This window comes from Platalea leucorodia (assembly GCF_965183815.1).
Source record: "Platalea leucorodia genome assembly, chromosome: 1".
NCBI lineage: Eukaryota > Metazoa > Chordata > Aves > Pelecaniformes > Threskiornithidae > Platalea > Platalea leucorodia.
This window is the reverse complement of record NC_138823.1, coordinates 62,196,762-62,222,409: the sequence shown is the minus strand read 5'-3', so window position 1 is coordinate 62,222,409 and position 25,648 is coordinate 62,196,762. Positions and strand designations below refer to the sequence as shown.

Below are 25,648 nucleotides of genomic sequence, written 5' to 3'. Positions count from 1 at the left end.
TCAATGTATACAGGTACCTGAAGGAAGGATATAAAGAAGATGGAGCCAGACTCTTTCTAGTGGTGCCCAGTGACAGGACCAGAGGCAACAGGCACACACTGAAATACAGGAGGCTCCCTCTGAACACCAGGAAACACTTTTTTACTGTGAAGTTGACCAAGCAGTGGCACAGGTTGCCCAGAGAGGTTATGGTATCTCCATCCTTGGAGATATTCAAAAGCCACCTGGACATGGTCCTGGGCAACCGGCTCCAGGTGGCCCTGCATGAGCAGGGGGGTTGGACCAGGTGACCTCCAGAGGTCCCTTCCAACCCCAATGATTATGTGATTCTGTAATTTACACAAAACCAGCAAAAATAAGAATGCTGTATTTAAAATAAGGATTATTTAAAATGCATAGGTAGGCTTTGCTACTATTATTAATTGCTAGGATTTAATAGCTAATTACCTTTTTTCTTTCCTGTCTGTGGCCCTGTTCAGATTTTTCTACCTTTTACTATATGCAATTCTATATTTACTATATGTAAATACACTTTTAATATACATAACAGATTTATATTATAAAAATCCACCAAAAATATATATGTATAATAATTTAATATAGTCAATATTTTATGTAAAAGTGTTCAAATATATGTAATTTAATATATGTATGTATAATATAATTAATTCCATATTTGCTATATGTAATATACCTATTTACTCCATATAATTCCACAGTTGAAGGTGACTTCAGTCCTGTTAGGCTGAGATCTTCAACTCTCTTTTAATGTGCTACAAGTATGAAAGTAAATGTTTTTGTTTGCATTGCAGGTTTCTGCAAGTGCTTCCAGCTTCTGTGGAGGATGAGAAGCTTTTAGTAGATGTCTTAAGATTTTTAAACAAATTGCTTAGAGAGCAGAGATCAAGTTTGGAGTCAGACCATCTAAAGTGGATCCTGAAATCATTGCTTAAAAATGTAAGAATATACCTAAGAAGCTAGCTGTAGACTGTAAGAACTTATGTAACTGAACTGGTTGGCTGAGTTGTTTCTGGTGAGTTCCTCAAGGAAAATGACTTCTCTCAACAAAAGCAAGAAACAGCAGATCTTGTGGTATTAATGTCTGCTACTTTGTGCTCAGTGCTATAGTTTTAGTATTTGGGGAAGTTAACTTTGAACAAGAGTAAATTTCCTTCTCTCCTTTACTTGGTATATGAATTGTTTCTCCAAACTCAAATATTATATTTACCAGAAGCAAACCATTTACCTGCATGTGTCTTGCTCTGGTATAGTTAACTATGGTAATATGGTTGTACAGAGCCATATAACTACAGTGAGCTATGCATAGCTCTATGCAGAGGTCTGTATGTACATATAACTATATATACTTATATGGTATGGTTAACTATGTAACTGTACATACATGTGTGTGTGCATACATATACAGCTGTATAAGGTATGCTTGCTATATAACTACATATGTATTATCTATGTAACTTAAAGGATGAGGTTCCATACAGGTGTGTTGGAACCTTCTGTTTGGCAAAGAGATACAAATTAGCGTTATCTGTCTTGCATTAAGAACAAGAATTGAAAATTAGGACAGAAGTTTTTGCTTGCTTTTTTTTTTCCCTTTTTGTGTCTGTCACTGAAGTTTTGATTTTAAATGGTTATAATATGTCTAAGTAAAATATTTTTACAAGCATGAAGAAGGTATTATATGAGTGTACAGTTCAATTGGTGTAGTTAAAATGCATGTACAATATTGAAAGAATATAATTTTTTTCTTTTCAGTTTTTCTAGACTCCTGTGCTTTCTATTCAAGAGATCCGTTCTATCCAATACTGTTTGAGATGTGTAAAATTGGAAAGTATGACAACAAATAGGAAATGAACATTATAAAACAGTATAAAACAATGTTTTTATATTTGTCAAAATATAAGAATTCAATCTTGCCATAAAAACAATAGTTAAATGCCAAGGATAAAAGTGATGGCTGCAGTTTCAGAAGTTTGCAAAGTGCTGTTCTTCACAAAGCAAGGGCATACTACCCACATGCAAGATCGTTCATGGTCTTACAAAGGATATAAAACGTTAAGTACAGTCTGCATGTACTTGCATTTTCCCATTTTAAAATACAATCTAAACATTTAGGAAAAAAAATGCTAGTAGACTTCATTCAGTTATAGAATTCAGGTACTTCAATTCCTATGGCTAACTGGGAATCCTATAAAATTTTGTAAGTATGGCCAATTCCATATATTAATATAAAATCTTTATATCAAATTATTTTAAGTCTTTCAAGCAACTGAGACGTATAAGATACATCTTGAACTAATATTTCTACTATGTGTTTTCTAGTTTTTGTGATCTATTTTTTTATTGCATGTTATTGCTGTATACAACTTTGACTTTTCTTTCATGCTTCAAAATACACTGTATCATGGCTTAATACCAGGAAATTTTAAAGGTCTTAACAGTAGATTCTTTTATGGCATTTAGTAGAGTCAACATGCAAGTAATTGGTAATTATAGGAGTTTTCTACCGTGCTTTTTACAGAAATACTTCTTAGTAAAATGATCATGGAATTTGTGATTTATAACATGTGTGATTTGCAAGCTCTCAACAGAAAAATGGCTTTAGTGTGGGTATTAAAATAGGATTTAAACAATGCATTATGTGACTGTATTTTTATTCTTTTCTTTTAGAAGCCAAAATCCCTTTTGGGCCTCCTGGTGCGACCAGAATCCCAAGTGCGGGATGAAATAGATGAAATACAGACTGCTGTCAGGCAGCAACTGGATAAAGAACTCATTCGTCTTTTTAACACATTGTTATTTTGTTCTGTGGCACTGACTGACAGGTACAGTGTAAATTGACCTGCCTGTGTAATTCTGACTGGGGATCATAATACCTACTGCTACTGTATCTCTGTCAGAATTTGAATAAAATTACATCATGACTCAATCACTTTCAACTGTAAAAATGGAATATATTCCTCTTGAAGATCAACATTAGATAGGCCTTTTCACAGTAAAATTAGGAAATTAACTAGGAAACTTGGAAGATAATGTACTAGTGGTCACTTTTTCAGCAAATGATAATTAAACTGATTTCAGGGAGAAGATGGGCTATTTCTTTTTCACTGCTGGAAGCCTGCACAAGCAAATGGTAACTTGGTTGATTGCGTAGCATTTATTTATAGCAAAGTAAAACATTGAAATATTTGTAATATCAACAAATGTTTGTCTTCATTGAACTCCTTTTTGCCCTAATACAGTATGTCAGTGCACATCAGTGATTATTTAGGAGAGCTACTTCCAGCATGAAGTTCCAACATCTTTCTGTCAACCAAGGAAATATAGAAATTAATTTATGTTAGTTTTTTTTTCTCTGAGTTTCTAATATAACATCTTCCCACTCTAAATCTCTCTGTCCAAGTGTGTTCTAAGAGATATTAAAATTGCAGGTTAAGGTAATATTTGTTTATTTAAATGCCACAACGTAACTGTACAGATACTTTCAAAATGTTACCTTCTTCATTCTTCCCATGCAATTATTCATTTTCTAAAAATTTTCACAGCTGGAGAAGGGAGAATTATAGAAATCCCTGCTATTTCTATCTCACACTCCTGTATTTTCTATCTATCTGAATTCTAGATTTATGGTATTTTGCAGGAAATATTTTTAAACTTGTCTCTTGAACCAGAACGAGCATAAGCGTAGCTACTAAGCTTTGCAGCTCTTCTTGTTATGTTGTTATCCATCATCTTCAATCTTTCGCTCTTTATTTAATATGCTCCTTAATAATTAGAGTTATATCTCATTTATCCTTTTTTGGTTAAGCAGCCCTGTTATAATCAGATGCAATATTATGCTTTCAGAACCTGGGTGAAGTTAGAAATGTCACATTTAATTCCATGTTATTCTGTGCATAAAGCAATAGTAACTAATTGAGATGCTGAGACGCATAGACTAACAGTAAGAAGAATGAGACATTGACCTCTTGTAAAATGATTCATTATAATAGCTTCATGTTGACAGTAGATTTTTTTTTTTTTTGTTTTTTACAATTAAACCAGAGAGGGCTTGGAACTTGCTGGCTGTTTCAGAACTGAGCTGGCTCTGAAGCTGCTACAATGCTTAAGGCTAACAGATGCACCGCATTTTTACGGACTTCCTTCACTGGAGAGAACATTACGAGGAATGGTTCATGTTACTGCACTTCCAGACTGGAGTACCTATTCTGCTGCAGTTGAACCTGTCAGAATTTGTAAGAAATATCTAACAGGTCTTCTTGAGGTAAGTAGCTTATGTTATAACTTAGCTTTTGGTTTGAATGCTTGTAAAGAACTGTGTAACTAATGACATAATTTTTAGGATGTACTTTTAGTGAATATCATCAGTAGGAATAGGTATGGGAAAGATGATTTTTTCTGCTAAGTAAATAGCAAAAATACGGAGACTAAATTGAGCGATCTGTATTTGTACTTATGAAAATTGGTTGTATTGTGTATGCCTTCATCCCTTGTTTAAGAGGTAATATGAAGTGACTAGTTTAAGCAAGATGAAAAATAATGTGTTTTTTTAATAACTAAAACGCTAAGAGGAAAAATCCAAGATATTCTCCCACAGGCAAAATCCATGTGTGAAAGGTGGTCTGAGGGAACAGTAACTTGTTAGGCAGGTTATTAACACAGAGAAAGCAGAAAAGAGGTAATTCAAGATGCTGCAGTTGTTGGGAAGCCAAAATTTCATTCTTGTTTTCAGTGCTCTTATTTGTTTGCTAAGTCCATGGATGTGATAGACAACTAGTTTTAGCTTCTAAAATTACATATTTTGAAAACTGTAGTCATCTTAAAACTGTAGGAAAAGCATAGATCTTGCTTTCAGATTGTTTTACAGATATTCAGTAAGTAGGTACATTTAGAAGTTTTCTTTTTAGCTTCAAATAATAAAATCTATTTGTTGCATTGGTAGAGGCTTGAAAAAGTTTTAAAGTAGTTTTAATTAATTTGTGATTCTGAATGATATGAATAACAACCAGATAAGTGGCTTGAAAGTTTGTATACAGATGATAATCATGTTTGTGATGAAAAAAAGATCCAGTGTTTAAGGAGGAAGTCTTAACTTGCCAAAATTTCTTGAGTATAAATAAACATTTTAGAGTTATTTGATTAGATGAGTTTTGCAGTTTGAAGTCTGGAGTAAAAATGGCACCAAGATTAGATTTTGTCTTGCAAAAGAAAGATTATTACTGGACAAAATTGTAATAAATATTATGGAATGAAATCAACTAGTAGCGCATAAGCTTTATATGCAGAAGAATTACACAGTTTTACTTGGCCTAAATATGAAAGTAAATGTAGGTTTCTTTTGGGGGGGAGGGGAGAAAGTGGGTTTGAAAGAATTCCTGTAAAGTGGGACGCTGAAAGAAAGAACAACAGCGAAAATTGAGAGGTTTAAATCGCCATGCTTTGGGGAGAAAAATACATCTAGAAGTGTAAGTCTTAAGATTATAGTTTTTTAAACAATATTTTTTGGCATGTGTTGTTGAAAGCAGCATGCTTTTTATTTTAACATGTGTGGTCAGAGAGTTTATTTTACATTATGACCAGTGACCTTTATTTCTGTTCATTAGAATTTGATATAGAAAGCTGGTATGTCTATTCCAATTCAAATCACAATAAAAGATATAAATGACCCTTTTTCTTGAATACAGAATTTTGAAAAGAAATTATATTTTTAATTCCAAACATAGCACAAAAAGCTACGTACAATAAATGGACTGTTTCCATCAAAAACAGAACTTCAGGTTTTATTGCGCTTATTCAGCTTGACTGCATTCTTCATTTGAAGAAGCAAATAAAACCCAATGATCTTCAGAAATTTAACCATATAGGAAACCATTGCATGACCAAATGACTTATAAATAAATAAATTCTTAAAATTCAGCTAAAAATCTGCCATCTTTCATGGGTTTAAATTATAATTTAGTAGTGCATAAGACAGTTTGTATTCTACTTGTATACTGCTTACAGTAAAGCTACCATGAACTTGTACCCCCACTCCTAGGTCATCTCGTCGTTTTATGTTGAATGGGGAGGAAATGCTATGTCCTTCATGGGAAAAGGTGTTACAAAAAGCACAGTTCTTTGCTTGCTTCACTTATCTCATGAAATGATGGCTCAAGCCAAGGATATGGTGAGTGCATTGCAGTTGTCCTTATCTTGTCATTTGTGAGGGCTATGCACAGGTATATTGTAACTGCTAAAGTTAAATAATAGATATTTCATATGTGGTGGGGGAAGATATCTTATATGGCAACAGATAGTAAAAAAAACAAAACAAAACAAAAAACCAAAAAAAAAACCAAACAAAAAACTGGTAATCTCATTTGGTATATAATGTTAGATAAATGAATAGGATAGAATATAGTATACAAGAAAGCTGAAGATTCAGTTCTAGCCTTACTGAAATTATTCTGCAAAAAATTCTGTGGATTTAGAAAGGCCTTCTTTCAGAATCAGGTATAATTTTCTTTTTGTAAAAAATGAGAAATCACAGTTTTCTGTAGGGTGAATAAATTTAAGGATTTATAACATCATTATTTCTTTGGCCTTGTACAGATAACAGGCTTTCTAGCATATGTTTACAGATACATGTATGTATTCTTTCACATGTGTGTGTATATAGGGAAGAGCTATGGATGTTATCTATGTGGACTTCTGTAAGGCCTTTGACGCGGTTCCCCACAACATCCTTCTCTCTAAATTGGAGAGAGATGGTTGTGCTTTGCTGACCTATGCTTTGTATTTAATTTTGTATTTTAATGCCCTCCCTCCCCAAATTAAAAGATTGCAAAATACTCTGCTTTTTGTAATTAATATTGTGTGTATTGAGAAAATCCATGCAAAATATGGTGCTCCAAATGAAATGTTGGTCATCTACTGTGTAAAAACATACAGGACTGAGATGGTCAGAAGACACATACCTAAAATTTTAAGTGTCATGATTCATTATGAACTTAATGCATTGTTTGTGCAGTGCGATGGTTAAACAGAGCATTTTGCAGGTATGTTGGGGTTTTGTTGTTGTTGTTTTTTAACCTGAGCTAAAGAAATTGATTTGCAAAGTCAAGTATAATTTCATGGAATCTGCAGCTAACTAGTATGTAGTAGTCTGTGTGACTTTATTTTATCATGTGGCAGGTGCATGAAGAAAAAGAATGAATTATAATCAAAGAAATAATTGCATGTTCTTATTTGGTAATTTTCTGCACATGTATAATATAACAGGGAAAGACAGATATTAATAATAAGCAAAAATAAAAAATGTAAGGAGTACATTTTGAATGGAAATAATTATCCCAGTATTTCAAGAAAAATGTTTAATCTCTCTTTAGCACTGCTGTCCTAATTCTATGAAGAAGATGACACAAATTTAATTTTATTCATTAGGTGAAGTTGGCAGGTTAAATACATGTTTATAGAGGCAGAATCAAAATCTTTTTCCTGGAATATCAGTGTTGTGTGCATTTAAAGTGTTTTAGTATGTAATTGGTAGCTCAAGCTGTTGGCAGACTGACATGGCATTGAAAGATTTCTAAAATAATTTCTTAATTTATTTTCTGTTCTCTAATCAGGACTGGATATCTCTGTGGTCTTTGCCTTATGATAACAGTGAAGAACAAGTTCTTTCTCAGCTAGGTTTGGCATGGCTGGTTCCTTTGTGGGTGGATAGAGACCCTGAGGTTAGTTAATGCAATGTTAAGTTGATATCTTATTTTGACCCTGAAGTATTTGCAAAATTTTTGTTTCATTAATTTATTTAATATTGAAACTACTGTTTTGCATTATTTAAAATGCTACCGACTATATCCTAAATAATAGTAACAATAAAGTAGGGAGAATGTTTCCATATAAACATCATCTGAGAAATCCTTCCCTACATCTTCTGTCTTCTGTGCTTTCATTAGTCACTCATGATCATGATTCATAGGCAGTTTTCATTGACATTACTGTTACTTAGCTGCAAAGCAGAAATATTTACATGAACTTCAAATTTAGAGCAAATGTATTTGATGCAAATCTGTTAAATTATATGAGTTTGCTAAATGGAACTATTTTTTAAGTGGTAAAATGTGAAGAATACTGAAGACTATCTTAGTATTTTTAAATATTCAAAAATCTATTTGATTAATTCTTTCATTTTTATGTACACATAGTTGCGATTATAAGGCCATAGAAATACAGGGAAAGAGGTTGTTACTATTTAAATGATTCCCTTAAGCTTCAGATTCAGTTGATACAACTTAATAATTTAAAAAAGTATGTTGCTAATTACTGTAAGAAATATCACTTTGTGTTGTGCTTATATGTACTAGGTCAGATTTACAGCACTTGGAATAGGATCAGCTCTTACATCTCTTGAAATAGGATGTATTGCTTTAGCAGAAAGTTGCCAGAACATTTCAGGAGGGCTGTGGGGAACGGTGATAAACATCCTTCTGGACCAATCTGAATGTAGCATGGTACGCAGGGAGGTACGTTTCATGTGTCCTTCTGCTGTCTTAGATTGTCGAGTTTTTTTCATTAAGGAGGATATTTTTAAGGAGATGTTTTTTCTTTTTTTAAATTCTATATATCTATATTCTGATGCTCCACAACACCCACTGCTTTGTAAGTTAAATGCTACCTAATTAAAATAAATGTTTAGCTGCTTATTTAGAATTACTCAAGAAGCAACAATTACAGATGACTAGTGTAAAAGCAGAAATTATCTAAACAATACAAGTGAATGCATAAAAACTCTTAAGGCTTATTCATGCAGACAAATAAGTTGCTAAAGCACAGCAAATTAACTCAGATTTTAATGGCTGTTTTGTTCCATTTATGAACACTTTGGCATGAACTCATCACCTGATCTGTAGTAAATATCTCTTCATTGCAGACATGAGGTAATCTAATTTGCCTAGGCACTTGAGAGTTTGTACTCTGGTAGAACAGCACATAGAGCTATATAATACTATGTTTAAACTGTGTACACGTTTTTTGCACCTTTCTATCAACTCTAGTTGTAAGGTTTTTTGTTTTCCAATGACTAAGAAACAACAACTGTGACAAATAGTGGGTTAGTTTCTTCCTCGCATATTCCAAAATAATATTTTGAATTTATTTGTGCAAAATGTTTTTTAGAATGCATGCGTCATTGTTTTATTTAACTTCCAAATCATTTTAGTAGTGTCATAAGAGTCAAATTAATGACAAAAACTTGACAAAGGATGAAAAAAGCAGTTTAAATCCACCCACATATACATGTGAAACATTTGTAATAGAAATTAGAAAAACACACATGCCATATATTTAGAAAGGAAAATGTTTAGAACATATGTGTCTATGTGTCCCCCACATTGTCCCAATTATTTTAAAATAATTTTAAAAAAATACATGAGGAGAATAGAGTGAAGGGTCATAAACAGTTATCCAGGTTTTTGTGCTTGGGAAAGTATTTTTTCCAATACTTCTTGTTATATAGTGCTCATTCATCAGGATTGACTGTACTGGAACAGTGATGAAAGTATTTTATAAAAAAATAAATTTGTTTCCTAGTAATTTCTATTCCATCTCTTCCTTGTCTTTTTTTCTTATCAGCCTTCTCTTGTGCCATGCCCTAATGACGTCTGTCATAGGTGAAGTTTGAGGGGTTTTAGGTTATATCCTTCTAATTATTTTTTTTTTTTCCCCCAAATGAAAACTATTTGTGTTTTGACAGAAGTCTGAAGCGATGGAATAATATGTAGACTGTGCTGTTCAATCTGATGTGCTTTTTTGAACCGTGATGGCTAGATGAAAATATTGATGCTTTCATTTCTTTCAGGCTGCTTTTATTCTACAAAATCTCCTTGTGATTCCAATTCCTACAGAAGATGTGAAAGATTGTATTTGGCAAGTGAGTGACTATTACATTTGATGAGAAAGGTCATAGTGTCACTGAGAGACGTTATTTGATATAAAAACGTATGTCAGTATACCCGTAAAATATAAACTTAAAAAATTACATGTCTAAGGTGACATTTTGGAAAGAGAAATATATGAATAGACAAATTTCTTTCAAATTTCCAGCAAGCTCAAGGAAAGAACCAAAGTTAGTTTGTATATATGTTGCATTTCATGAATATAGTATCTTTGGGCTCCTAGGAAATTTGCTTACTTACACAATATCATAAACGTTTTAGGATAGAAACTGGTCATTTATCTTACCCACACTTGGAATGCAACATGATTTGAGGTGTATGAGGAAGAAGAAATTCTGAGAATGTGATGCTTATAAAATGTTTTGAAAGAAATATGTAAGTGATGAGAAACAACCCTTTCCAAAGAAAGATGAAGCAGCTTGTTGCTTAAGTCAATTTAAATGCTTCTTAAAAACATACCCCCTTGCTCAAAGCAGGGTGAACTAGAGCAGGTTGCTCAGGACTGTGTCCAGTTGGGTTTTGAGTATCTTCAAGGATGGAGACGGCACAATCTCTCTGGGCAACCTGTTCTAATGTTTGACTACCCTCACAGGGAAAAAAATATTTTCTCTTGTTTAAATAGAATTTCCTGTATTTCAGTTTTTGCTCATTGCTTCTTGTCCTGTCACTGGACACCAGTGAGTTTCCCTTTACTTTCTCTCATCAGATAATTATACAAACTGATAAGATCCCCTGGAGACTTTTCCAGTTCTGATCTTGAGTCAGTCATCTTATGTTACCTTCAGCAAGTCTGATTCATTTTACATAAAGATCTTTGGATCTTAGTTCCCCATTTTTCACTTTTTATTGCCTTGATACCTCTTCTTTCTTTCCATCTTGCTCCTTCCAGTATGTGAGCTCATACCTATATGAGAACAATGGTACAGTGTATGTTCTTTCTGAAGAGATTTGAGGATGCAACCATATCCTCTTCTATCTGTTCCTTTCTGCAAAAGGTCAAGTTAGTGCTGAAAATAGTGCTCCTGTTTTACTAGGATAAGTTATATATGATTCAGCTGCACCCAAAATCAGTTATGCTATTTCTTGCAGAGCTGTGTTTTACAGTATGTCTTATCTTTCCTTTACATCTGATCATAAAGGAAGATGTTCAAATAACCTTATGAATCTGGCCCTTGTTTCAGTCTTCTTGCTTATTTCTTATGTTTTATCAATATAAATAGTATTTCTTTCAGTTCATAATAGCAGGGGATTTACAAGGGTCAGCCATTGTAACTTGATGATATAAACTCTATTAAAAGTTGCTTTATAGTCTTTTTAAACATTTCAGCGACTATGGTGAGGTGACAAAAATTGAATCCAGTTGCAGAATTCTGGATGAATTCCAGTGCAATTAATAGAAGCTTTGCGTCAATGTGATTCTTACTAAGAAGTGCAATTTAATGGAAATTGCTCATCACTTAATGAGTGTTCATGCTGAAAGATATTATCAAACAACACTTTATGGTAACTGGTAAATTAAAACTGTTGAAAATACAAACAACAATTAAAATTGTGAGATACCACTGGGATCAAATTCTGTATTTCAGAGTTACATTTTTTCCCTTGCACTGAATGAGGTGGTTTGTCTGTTGAGCTTAATGCAAGCAAGTTCAATGGAGAGCTATAAGTGGATCTGGGTGAATAGTAGGAATAATGTGCCATTGCCGAAGTAGAACATTATCATTTTATCCCTTAGGCAAATAGGGCTGTAAAAGGAAAGGCTGTTAATAGAGTTTGTGGGCCAGTATCTTCACAAGAATGTCTGTAGTGTTGCTGTTATCTAGTTGATCTGCTTAGGAAATTTTTTGTCATGCGTAAAGTCAACCTGTGTAAAGTATTCTAAGACTGCAACATACTGTGTTGTATGAAGATTGCTGAAGTCAGAGCACTTTATGAATGTAATTGATGAGTAACTCTTTCAGTGCCCCTGTTGTACAATAAAGTGTCTGCCATAGCTTTTTAAACCAGCAAGACAGTTCTGGATAGTAAAATTTCGACTAAATTTAACAAAATTTCCAAAGTATGCATTTGTCATAGTATATTGCTGACAGTGTACGAGTATAGTTTTATAATTTATTGTTAAAAGTTAACATGAAATACTACATTCTTCTTCAAACTGTTTGTCTGTCTAATTCTCCATTAATTGGCATAAAAGGCAAATAGTGAAAATAGTCTGTTTATATATTACAGAAACAAAAAAAATGAGCAGTACCCATCCAAATCTCTGGTTATAACTTACCCTGTAACACAAAATAGTTTTAATGCTTCTGCTTGATCTGTCCTTTGTTTTGTTTTGTTTTCTTGGAACATAAGCTGGTATTCAGTGTAAATGGAGTTGTTGGGGGAGATCTAGACCCTCTTGGGGACGAACAGTGTTTTTCAAATTACTTGCAGTCCATCTACCCCTGCTCTCTCCTGACTGCCAAAGAAGGTTTCTAATTATCACTGACAAATTTTCTTCCCATAATTTTAACTAGTTTCTTTCTGAAGTACTGCAAGATGCCTCCTAAAACTGCCTTGCAGAATGTAATTGATTTGAATTTTTCTCAGTCTGGGTTTTTTTGCCAATTAACACTTTTAATTTTTATGGTCACTCTAAAACAGGTTATGTTGTAGCTTAATAAAACTTCTGTTTTCTTCTATTACCATAGAAAACACTGGAGAAATACTGTAACAAAGGCAGTCAAATCAAACTGTTTATTTGAAATGAGACTATGAAGTCTTTCTTTTTAGGTGTAAATCCACTTCTCTAGAAAGTTTTCCCTGAATTCAGTATTTAAAAAGAAATGACTGAAAACCATTCTTCAAAGAGACTATCTTTGTTTTTATGTCTTGTTTTCTAAATAAATCTTTTATCATAGTAGATTGACGTGGATAGATGTAGTATAATGGCAGTATACTTTAGAACAGGATGACCTTTTCAGAACATTTACTATGTATGAGCGTGCTCTTTTTGTAAAGAAAACTTTTACATTAGTTGATATCTCTAAGTAGAATTAAATGAGAAATTAAAATTGTAAAGTCTCCTGATACATATGCTGTATGAAAAGCATCCAGGTATAACTTCCTGTGGCTTTCTACTTAGCTGTTAACAAGTTTCTCAGGAGCTAAATAACTACTTCCATTTTGCTAAATCACTACAGTTTTTGTAATATATTGTGATTTAGCTCAGCCTTAATAAAATCTGCATTTGATTTTGTGAATCTGTTAGTTACAGCCTGTAAACCAGCTATGTGTATACACCCATACACAGTATTAGGCTAATTTGGGGTTTTTCGACAGTTTATTTTGTTTAAAAGATTCCTTTTAAGAAATGATCTTTGTGAATTCCATGTCTTCAGGGTCCCTGTGTACATGATGAAGAATCTGGCCTTTCTCAGACAGGAAAACCTGCACTTAAGGCCCTTTTGTATCACTGCCAATTCTATGAACATGTGAATCAGATGGTGAAACACTGTTACCTAGGATGTTATATGTTTGATTTGAATTCTTCCAAGGAAGACAACATCATCATGGAAAAAGGTGGTATAACTGGTAAGTGATGTTAATATAATCTTGTAGCATTTTAAACCTACTTAAATAACTTCTAGTTTTAAGTAACTTACCTCAAATAATTCTTACTAAAAATGGAACTGAAAATAAATATATAAGCCATTAACTTAAATATGTTGTTAAGTCAAAATATTGCTCTGAGGATTTAAGAAGTAGGTAAATCACTAGTTTAATATATCTCAGAAAAAGCTCTGAGCTGTTATTTACATTTTCAAAAAGTTACAAATGGAAAAGATGTAATTGGTTCTGCAGTACATTTTCTTGCAGAATATTGGGGGTAAAATACTTACTACAGTTGTGACTTTATGACAGACCAGTACAATGAAAATTTAGGAAAAAGAAATGTATAGACCGTTTCTAAGACTCCTGTTTCTTGATGTGTTCAACTTCAAAGATACAGGAGTAGGAGTGGACTCTAATATGCTGAAGTTAGCTGAATTCTAAGACACTCAGATATAATTCAATTCATAGACCAATTAAATTTAATACTCAGATTGGATTGAAATTTTTTTTCTAATGTGTATAACCTTGGAGTATTTCAGATTTATCTTTTATATTGACTAATCATTTTCTGAACAATATTTCTAAGTCTTACTATGATACATTGTGGGAACCCACATTCTTATCCAAATATGTATTATGATCTTAAGTTTAGAAAGCTAGGAAATTCTTCAGAGACTTCAATTAGTAAAAACTGTTCAAGGGAAGGAAAATTACTAAGTTCACTCTTTTTGGTTTCTTTCTTTTTTTGTGTGCCTAAGTTTCTGAATTTCCGTCTTCTAAGGCTACAGTTTTAAACAATTCTTGTAGGTCCGCTTCTGTAAACTTATGTTACAGAAGCATGAACAGAAGAGGAATAGTATTTCCTCTACCAAGTTATGACTTTATGACAGACCCGAGGAAAAGAAATATTCTTGGTTAACTCACTGAGTTATCAGAGAAGTACCTCAGCAGTATATAAAATTACAGCCATAAAAATCCTCAATTTCTTCTGTGGCTGCTTTATTTATCTGTAACTGTAATTTTTTCAATCCAACACATTTCACTCCTCCCATGGTCCTCTTATTTATGCTTCTTGGTGGTTCTGTTAGCTGATGCAATATCATATCTAAGAGCAACTCAAACTCCAGCATTGTAGAACTTGTCAGTGAGCAGCTGTGATACATTTGTATCAGGTCATTGAAAAGCAAAGCAAAAAAAAAAAAAAAAAAGTTTTTCCAGGAGCTTTGAAATAAGGGGGGAGAATCATCTATGATATTACAGGAACAAGAAACAAAATTTTTGTTTATTAAAAAAGGGAGTACAGGACAATGTTTGCTCTATCTCTAAAACTATAGTGCTTGAAAGGCTTGTAAGTCCTTCATTCATATGTTCAGAATTGCGTTGTTTAGCTATAATGACCTGTTTCTGCTTTTTAATAGGTCCCTTGTCATCTCTTAATAGATTTTGCTTTAGTTTATCTTTCTGAAACTATTTTTGACCTTTTTTTTCCCCAATGTATCTTCCTTACATTTTTCAGGAATATAAAAAAAATCTCATCCACAAAGCTATGATAAAATCAGTTAGCTAAGTTTAGTAATTAGCTAAGATATGTATAGGACTTCTACTTTTGTGGGTTTTGCACTCAGAATTTGTGTAATCTAGTGCTTTATTCTTTGTTGTTTTCTTTTCTAAATATATGAAAGCCTCAAAACCTATTATTGACAGGTTTGTGCTATAAAATTTTTGGCACTTTTTGTTCTGAAAGAGATTTACAAAGTAATTCTGCCTTCATTATATTTATGAATATGGGTTCACTTGAAACTGCTTCTCTTAAAATGTGAATTTGAAGTTTTTTGAAGACGAGGACATCCGTTCTTTATGTTTGTGCTGTGAGACCCCAGTATCTTCAATACGTTTGTACTATTACATTTTAAAACGAAATCTGAATTATTTCAAATGACTAAAGGCTATGCAACTGCAGTTTGAGCTAAGATAGCTTCTTCCAGACTATTTTATGTTGCAAGTGAATTGTATTTTATTTAATTTCTGATTATTCAAGGGATATGCTGGATAAGAATTCATAGGTACAATGTGTGAAAACTTATATTTTGAGATTTTCAAAAGGATAACTGTGGTTGGCTACTTTTCTGTTTCACTGAAACAATCCTTTGAAAAGCTTGTTATGCTCTCTGCTGGTCTTACAGTAATAAAAAAGAAAACTTTTTTGTTCGGTTTTGATTTTTATTCTTTTTTTCATACAGACTTTGATGATTCTATTAATCTTTGGAAGGCTCCATCCAGTCAAAGCCGATCTTCACATTCTCAGTCAACATCTGAAACTATGGTAACTTAGAGAGTAATCTATTTATTTTAAATATAAAGTTGCTCATTAAATACTTTGAAGAAAATTAGCACTGCTACAAATGCTAAAAAACGCCCAACAAAACACAAACCAGAACTGAAATTAAACTGAAAATTGAAAAAGTTGAAACTAGATTGAAATTTATCCTGAAGTAGTTTTAATATGCTAAAGAAAACTTTTATAGTTATTTACCTGAGCAAAAATAAATAAAATAGCTTACCTCGACTAGTTAAATGCATACAGCAGTGCTGAATTCTGTAGCTTCTCACAGCAAGACATATTCTCTAGAGAATACTTTGTAATTGGCTTTATTGGCAAAATGCAGTCATCTCCATCTATAGTTGTCACTTCTGCTGCTTTTGCCCAAACTGTCCTTTCAGAGTGAACCTATATTTACACTACACAGCTACAAAACTGGATCAGTCAAAACTACAGAAGTACATTGGGTTAAAATTATATTCTGTGTCATAATAAACTCTGGATTCTGAAAATGCTTTTATAAAACATAAAGGTGGCACAAGTGTTTCCAAGACCCAAAATAGATGTGAAAAATATAAGAAAGCAGGTGGCTGCTTGAAAAATTTGTTTCTGGCTAGGATGATTACTGCAATGAAAGGCTGTAAACATATGCTGTCTTTCAAGATGGCAAATGCAAAGGAAGAGAAATTGAAATACATTCTTCCAGTTCCAGAGTGGATTTGCAATATCAGATCAGGCTGTGGAGGAAGCTTTCATAATATTAATTAGTTACCTGATAAAAATCATGTATTTTCTATGATGGCAACATAATTCCAAGAAAACTCTGCCATGTTGCACTGAAATCCATTTTTATAATTTTATATTGTCTTCAAAAAATTTTGATTTACGAGTAACAATCTAATGTAATATAGAAGCCATAATATCATAGCTCAGAAGTTTCTTTTCTGTTTAACAGATGTGCTGATATGACAAAGACTGCTAAAGCACAACGAGTTATATCTTATTTTATTGAATAAAATTGTTATGCCCATTTTTGCTGTGGATTGTGATAAAAATACCAACATAGAAAAGCCAGTATTGAAGTTTTGTCTCAAAATTTTTCACAGTTATAATTTTTCCTTACTGTTTTGACTCTATTATAAATGTATTTCTGTCTAGTACTGTTACTTTTATCTGGCATGTTTTTAATACTTGAGGAAAAAGTATACTCTAGTTTTAAGCTGAAATTTCTCTTTTTCAGAATTTTATTAGTGATTTTAATTTTCATTTATCTAAACCAAAATAAAACCCCCAAAAAACTGTTAGGGTTATTTTAAACCCAAATATTCAAATTTGAATATTTGAAACTAAAATAAATGAAAGTGCATGTAAGTCAGGAAGTAGATGCTAACATGAATACTGCTTAAAAAAACATTTACATAAGAATCTCAGGTTGTTTTAAAAGCAGTTGTTTCCAAATTGCTTCTTACTGAATAAATTGAGTGACGCTTTCTTATAGGAATAAAAATTGAACAAATTTCTCTTGTTTTGTTAATATTACTTGAGGGAAAAATTAAATTTCAGCAATTCTTATCAGGGTTGAGTGTCTAATCTACTTAGTTATGCCTGAGTTCTCATGAAGAGTTGAAGAGTTCATTACATGAAATTGCTACAGCTTCGGTAGCTTAAAAAAGGAAAAAATAATTTGGAATCTACTAGATCAAATTAATGTATTTTTATTTATATGTGTAAAGTGGCATCATAGTTTAACATAAAGTCATAGCTCTACAATTCCATTTAACAAATGGACAACTAATTATTTAAAGTGGAAAGCACAGTGTAATACTCAGATACACTCATTTGTATCAGTCTTCCAGATGTTGTAGACTTCGTATTTGCTAAGATAATGCTCTTACAGCTAATTTAAGAGAGTTTGATTCAAGTTTGATTTTCGTTCTGTTTTGTTTTCCTTCTTGCCCTCAATGCGTATAAAGATTTCACAGGAAAACTTTGATTGTCATTTTTGCAAGTTAACTTAATTTCCATTTGTCTTTCATGGACCTGTTTAGCAGCTGCAAACTCTTTTTTTTTTTTTTTTTTTTTTTTTTATTTTATTTGGTTATTAACTAAGTGTCCTGGTTTCAGCTGGGATAGAGTTAATTTTCTTCCTACTAGCTGTATATTCTTTTATCATCATTATTACCAAAAAAAGACTGTCGTGGTTTAACCCCAGTCAGCAACTAAGCACCACACAGCTGCTCGCTCACCCTCCCCACCCCCAGTAGGATGGGAGAGAGAATCGGGGGGAAAAAAAGTAAAACCCATGGGTTGAGATAAAGAGAATTTAATAGGACAGCAGAGGAAGAGAAAATAATAATAACAACAACAATAATAACGATGATAATGATGATGATAAAAGAATATACAAAACAAGTGATGCACAATGCAATTGCTCACCACTTGCTGACCGATGCCCATCCCATCCCCGAGCAGCGATCACCACCCCCTGGTCAACTCCCTCCAGTTTATATACTGAGCATGATGCTATATGGTATGGAATAGCCCTTTGGCCAGTTTGGGTCAGCTGTCCTGGCTGTGCCCCCTCCCAGTTTCTTGAGCACCTGGCAGAGCATGGGAAGCTGAAAAGTCCTTAACTAGTATAAACACTACTTAGCAACAACTAAAACATCAGTGTGTTATCAACATTATTCTCATCCTAAATCCAAAACAGCACTATACCAGCTACTAGGAAGAAAAATTAACTCTATCCCAGCTGAAACCAGGACATTAAGTTTCTTATCTTTAAAAGAATACCAGTGCTGACATGACAGATTGTAAATTTCCAAGCCAGAAGGCAATATGCAGAGGTCTGATGTTCCAATGCCAGTATTAATTAGGGAAAGAATGATAGAGGAAGGGAACTGAGGCTAAATACAAAGCGTATTTCGGAGGGCAGTTAATGACTATTAAGTGTCTATCTAGTAAAGTTTGGAAATACTTTTAAAACCTCAAACTTGTCCTGAAATCAGGCAATTACAATTTATTCCTGTATAACTTCGCATTTTATGTTCCTACAGTTTGGCCCAAAGCTTTCCATTTTGATGTGTGAGAAAAAGAAATATATTTATGAAGTCATTGACAAAAGTTTGTAGAAGTTTGTCTCTAAATTTTATATATTGATGGTACCAGGAAGATAGAGTTATTCCAAGCCTACTAGATGGCATGCTTTCCTCATCACAGTTGAAAGGGAGACTGCAGGTTCTATTGAAGGGAAATTTTTTTTTGTGTGCGTATAGTACAGATTTGATGACAACAGCCACAAATAATTGAGAGTTACAAGCTCTCAAACCAAGTAGAATTTTTTCTATCGGAAGCTCTTCTCTGATATTTTAATAACATTAAAAAAAAGAAATTTCTTCTAAATATGTCCATATCCATTCATTTAATGAATGTCAGTCTAGGAAGCTGAAACTGGTTTTTGCTTCAGTAAGCCACATCCTGAAGATCTTTGCAGAAGCAAAAGTGATGTCTTTTTACTGAACTATATGAATTTATTTTCTGTGAAGAGAAAAGATCTGCTGGATTTTTTTTTTTATATATTTGAAAACAGTTCTGACAAAAAGAGAAAGACACTTAGTTTTCTCTGTTTTCAGATTTCATGTAATCAGTACTTTAATTGATCTATCTGCTGTCAAAGGCTGATTTCACACAGGGTTCATATAACTTTAAGTGAGAATAGTATCTAAATTACTTTTTGGCTTAATTTTTTTTTTTCCCCCTATCCCCAAATTTTCCCCCAAATTTGCAGAAAGTAAAATTGACAAAATTAAAAAACAAGTATATTCATAACAGAAATTATTCTTTTTTTACTTTAGTCCAAAAAATAGTCTGTTAGAGGTCTTGCAGAGGCCATGAGTACAATTTTGCCCATTTTATAGAGTAAAGAATAGCTATGTGGGGATGAAATCAATGATTCAAGGTCATGTAAAAGACAGCAGCAAAGCTGGATTGTCTGTACTCTGTTAACTCCTGTGTACTGTATTTAGTGTCTTTAAGATCTCAGTGGATTACAGATTTTTGTCAAATTTATCTTTATTTTTCTCTAAATGGGAATATGGATACTGCAAAAAGTCCAATTCTGAGAAGATTAAAAATCTTTGTCTTTTATAGAATTCATAGTTTGAACATTAGCTCAGGTTATCATTACAGAGAACAAATCCTTATTCTTATTTTAACCAACATGTTTGCTTTGTGTTTAGTATGTATGATTGAGAACACCGATCAGCATGGAGGTACCAACTTGCGTCACACTGCATAAATACACTAGGGCTGTTCTGTGCCCAGGACTGCTTAGCAAAATGAGCAGTTATTTAAAAACTTTAGCTGAAAATGGTGCAGGTTAAAGATCTACAGACATTTCCCAGATAGCTTTAAGTCATGGCCATTCTTTCCTATGAAATCTTCTTGCTATTTTATAAAAATGGGTGCTTTATTTTCTGGAACCATGGTTACCAGAGTGCTATACAGTTAAGTGATTTAAACCTTTGAAAAGAGAATTGAATAGAATTAATCACTGCAAGCCTATTAAAGCAATGCCAGAGGGATTTTTATACTAGAGGTTAAGAAAAGACCTTTTATTCATATCTAGTAGATAAATGGCAAAACCCTCACATTTCTCCTGTATTTCCACTCAGACAATTTTTGTAGTGTTTTGTGTTAGTTCTAATCTGCAGTTGTCATCTCCCCCCACACACAACCCTTTCTTTCCCCAATTAAACCCTCTTCCAAAGTCTGTTGTTTCACTGTTAAGCAACAGAATGCTTCATTGCTCTCAGAAAGAATATGGTGGCAGTAGTAAATATATTTTACTAGATATAACCAGACCTCCAGGTCATCCTTATCAAAGGTGATTTATAAAAGCAGTAAAATCTTTTCTTTCCTGGAAGGCAGAACATTCTGGAAATAACTTCATTGTGTTACTGTATGTTTTCTGTTAAGGTAGCAGAAAATTTCTGGTTTTAACCCATGTCCCACTGTGAAGCAATTACCAATGAATGTTCCGTCAATGCAGGAAGCTGGTATTTTTCTAACCAGAAAAAGCTTTTATTGATTTTAATTTTTTTAACATATCTAAGACCTTATTTTTATTTCTTTGCCCAAAGTGTTTAGACAGTTTTAGAAGATGGAGAAAGAATTTTTTGTGCGATGTAGAAGATATTATTTACTAATATGTGAAAGCTTGTATAAATTCATAATAATATCTTTAAAATGACTCTCAGCATAGTAATAATTCCTTTTAGGGCTTTACTTGTTGCAGAAGAACCACATGGACTGTTAGAAGTTACATTTTGGATTTGTGCTTTTTCAGAAAAAGAGTTATGTTTTTTGTCATTTATTAAAATGCTTGGAATTGAAGTATAGTGCTGAATAAATGCAGAATTTACCATGTGTCAAGATGGACTGATTTACTCTAAATAATGGATTTTAATAATTATTTAAATCAGCAAGCATGAAACCTTAAATAATTTATTTCAGTGGGCAAATAGGGGTTTTATTTGTATAATCTAAACAGAACTTGAATTTCAATTGGTCGGTACAATTTGGTACTGCATTTTGCTAACAAAACAATTATTTAGCTAAGCATGTCCTAGTGTTTATGTGACAGAAGCTATGTGTGAATCCTGGGTTTTAGACATGCACCCCAGATCTTACTGTAGCTTATCTTCTGTGTTACAATAACCTTCTGGCTTTTTTGAGGAACAGCTATGCATGCTTGAGGAAAGATTCAAGACTGTAAGATGGACAGTAGCGGGAGACTAGAGGAAAATAGGGGAGAGAAGGGAGTTACAACATGGAGGTGTCAACCTTTAGCTCATGCAGGGATTCTGGTCTCAAGTAAAGATGTGCTGGTAGAAGCCTAACAATATTTGGAAGTGTTGGAGGGTGGCAGGTGGGGTTAAACCTTCTAGGGGATGAGAAAAGACTAAGTAGAGAGTTTCTGTAGCTCGAAATGCTGCTGACTAAATCAAAGCCAAACCTGGAAAGCAGTGACCTAGCTGCAAGGATACAGTAGCTAGGGAGAGAGTAATGTGTGATTTCTTTCTTTCCACCCTTTTTGTCAGTTAAGTCACTTTTGACTTTTCCTTGGGTAAAAAAATATTCCAACTGATATTCTAATAAAACTTTAAAAAGAAAACCTTTGAAATATTTCAGTCTTTCTTAGAAAGCTCACTGTGAGGAAAAGTCTAATAACATCCTTCTTCAAGCTGTGACTGTCTCGGGATTTCTTTGGATTCCCCAGCATTCTGTATTCTTTACACTGCATAGTGACACTCTTGAAGAAAATTTATCTGATATGAATTGTCCAGCTAGAAAACAAAAAACAGAAGTGAAAAAGTGACCTGACATAGGAGATGCTTATCCCATGCTCTGAAACAGGTCACAGGTCTTGTTGTGTCACAAGAGCATATTATTAAGCTGGAGGCTCTAGGTCTTCTGATCTCAAGCTTGTGGTTTTAAACACAGTAGTAAGAGCACTGAGAACTTTTGAGAGCATGCAAAATTAACAATATGATAGATAATGTAGAATTGGTAGAAGGAGCCATGGTAGTATGGCAGTAGAATTATCTACTGTCATGTAAACATCTCATATTTTCACCATGAAATGAATACATGTAAGGATCACAGGACTAAGGTTAACAGAAGTACCCAGAGTCAGAAAGACTCTGGAACTTCAACTTTGGCTGATGACTAATACACTTGTGATATTTTTATATGAGCATGTCCTGATACAGATGGACAAGTGCTGATGCTCTCAGTAGAGCAAATAGTCCATGAAAAATTTGAGTTTAAATGCTTCAGTAATGCCTTTTATCTTTGTCCAAATGTAGATTGAGTCAATTATATGGATGAAAAAGAGGGATGAAGAGGAGGAATTTCCAGTAACATGAGCATTGATAAGTTTTTAACTGAAATGTTTCAGGCTGTTCATATAGCACATCTTTCAATAGTTTCCATTATGGGATGTTTATAAATTTTACATATATATACACATATAGTGAGCAAAATTCAAATTGGTTTTGAATGGTAATTTTTACATCATTTTTGGGTTTGTGAGTTTGTTGGTTTTGGTGGGTTAGTAGGTTTTGGTCCTCTCCCTCAAGCAAAATATATGTAGAACTCTGCTCTATAAAAGCTGGAATCAAATAGTTTCCTTCTTATGTCTTTCTAGATTCAGTCTGCATCACTGTCACTGGGGAGCGTTACTGAGCTTCAGGCAATAGTCCCAACAAATTCAACCCATTTTATTCCTGAAACTGTAGTTGATCGGCTTATGGCACAAGGTAAGTCAAACTTTAAGTTTGTGTACATAATGATGAATATGATGTATTAGCCTGCCCATGTTCCAGTATTTGTACATGCATATAAAACTTGCGTATTGCTGGAACAATCACCATTGATGCTTCTAGTGGTTGTTTTGGAAGACAAACATGAAACACTTCCTTTAAAAAGAAATAGGGTAAAATACATTTGACAGAAATAAGTGAAAATTGTTGATACTGCTTGAAATGTAACTCAAGACTTAGGTTCTATTCCTGTCATCCAGCCACCCTTTCAAAACATTCAATTTTGGTAAAGCTCTCATATACATACATGCACATGCACGCACATGTGCACACACACACACAGATGTATATATAATTCTCTTTATATGTAGAAAGATAAAAATTTATCTAATGTAAAAAAATATATAAAATTGTGTACGTGGAAAGAGATATCTACAAATATAAAATATTTTTCTGTTAAGGAAAGAAGTGAAAATTTATATCTTTCCAAAATCACCGCTTATCTTTAATGATTATTAGTGCCTTGTACTAGGAACATTTTAGTTCAGAACTATTTTAAAGAACACTCTTCCTGTATCGGATTTCTTGGTTGGCTTTTTTTTTTTTTTACCTCATTCCAGAATATACTGTTTTAAATGTAGAAGGAACTTGGATATTTTATGAAAAAGAAAAAAACAATTTGTTTTATGTAACTACTCTAATTAATTTTCTGTTCATTGGTTCCCCGCCCCTTTTTTTTATTAAACGCATTCTAGGTCAAAGTGATACAACCACAACAGAAACTCCAAGTCAACATGATTCTCCCATGTCTGCTACTCTGTCTAAACAGCGTGCTGTAGTCACACCTGCCCTTTTGTCAGCTGTTTGCGGCCTTCTGCACAATCTGCTGGTTGTCACACCAAAAGATACTGGAATTGCTCTTCAACAAGCACATTTGCTAACAGCTCTCAGCAGGTATGAAATCAATAACTGCTCAACTACAAACAAGGTGAAGCAATAGAAGGGAAAAGTTTGAAATGAGATCTACCAATGTTTCTTACCAAAACTGTTAAATATATTGGTCACTTCTTGCTTCTGAAGTGTTCAAAAATGCCTTTTTTAAAAAAATACAATCAACAAAAGAAAAGAGTTTGAGTTATTTCTTTTTTTCACAGAAAAGGTAGTCATATTGGTGATTCCATTTGTGGTGCCTGTCTTCTACAGGACTACTGTGTTCTTCTGGTAATGTTTTAGGTTTTTGTCTAGACAGCCATTTAGTCATCCTTTTTGGAGGGTAATTTTTTAATTTTCTTTTTCTTTATTAGAACAGTACATGATATAGTCAGGTATTCAGAGTTGCAGATCATTTCGGTTCATTTTATGATTTTCTTCTTTGAATTGTATGCAATACTTTGAGGATGAGCCAAGGGCTGTCACACTAAAAGAGAGTAAATAATGCTTGCCAGATTTGGGAAAGTATAGCATGATAACCGTAGTGTTTTGTTTATTTTTTAAAGAAGGAACCACTTCAAAATAGCCTTCAGATTGTATTCCATGTTTTCACTCGCATTGTAACAAATTCTTTCACTTGTAGAAAGTGTTTGGAAGTCCTGAAGTGAAGCATGAAACTTAGTTAAGATTTTTTTTTTAAGGTTTTCAAGAGCTTTTGTAGTTGCTCTTCATACTGCAATTAAGAAAAAAAAAAACAAAACCAAAACAAACCCCATGTTTGAATACAGTTTATATTATTATAGAGCTGTTAATTCTTCCTCAGGAAAGAAAATAAGCAATCAATCATAAACAAACAATTTCTACCAGTGCAATAACAGCCATTGGAATTTATGTTAGTCTAACTATTTTGACACACCGTACTGCTACTATAGTTGCCATTGCACTAGACTTACTGCTAAACCCCACTATTTTAAGAAAGTTCTTCATAATTTATTTTTACTTTGTTTATTTAAAATGTTCGCTTCTATGGAATGTTAAGTTAGTAGAATGTTTACTTATTTAAGTATATTTCTAACCAAATTACTTTATTTTATTTTAGTCTTGTAAGTGCTAATCTGGTTGAGAGATGTATCTTGGAACTGAAAGCTCCATTGGGTCATCCATGTCATATAGAACATGTAAAAGCCCAGGTCAGAGAAGCATTTGTTACTTTCTATTTTTTTTTTAAATTATGAAATTAATTACGTTTGCGTAATCTTGTTCTTTAACATAGCCCATACACACAGTTATAGGCTACATTCATGTGAATCTCTGTGCTTTTGACAAAGTTTAAGAGAAAATAAACTGTGTTATGTTCAACACAGAACAATTAATTTCTGAGTTAGAACTATACCTAGAACCATCAAACTGAAAACCAATTGTGTTTTAAAAATACAAATTGAGTTTAGTAGTTACAGAAATCACGTAGTAGAATTTCTTTGTACAGTATTGAAGTATGAGCCAGATGCAGTTATTGACACTTT

General features: G+C 33.1%; 1 protein-coding gene across 1 annotated transcript in view; it reads left to right on the top strand.

Moving 5' to 3' along the window:
- The window catches only part of RTTN (rotatin), an 89,232-nt gene that overhangs the window by 41,688 nt on the left and 21,896 nt on the right, over positions 1 to 25,648 (top strand). The window contains exons 26-37 of the mRNA XM_082335612.1: positions 813 to 957; positions 2,689 to 2,843; positions 4,063 to 4,282; positions 6,056 to 6,184; positions 7,626 to 7,733; positions 8,367 to 8,525; positions 9,860 to 9,931; positions 13,337 to 13,529; positions 15,791 to 15,873; positions 23,081 to 23,192; positions 23,951 to 24,149; positions 25,225 to 25,315. Coding sequence (XP_082191738.1) covers positions 813 to 957; positions 2,689 to 2,843; positions 4,063 to 4,282; positions 6,056 to 6,184; positions 7,626 to 7,733; positions 8,367 to 8,525; positions 9,860 to 9,931; positions 13,337 to 13,529; positions 15,791 to 15,873; positions 23,081 to 23,192; positions 23,951 to 24,149; positions 25,225 to 25,315 — 1,666 coding nt within the window. The remainder of the gene's footprint in view (positions 1 to 812; positions 958 to 2,688; positions 2,844 to 4,062; positions 4,283 to 6,055; positions 6,185 to 7,625; positions 7,734 to 8,366; positions 8,526 to 9,859; positions 9,932 to 13,336; positions 13,530 to 15,790; positions 15,874 to 23,080; positions 23,193 to 23,950; positions 24,150 to 25,224; positions 25,316 to 25,648) is intronic.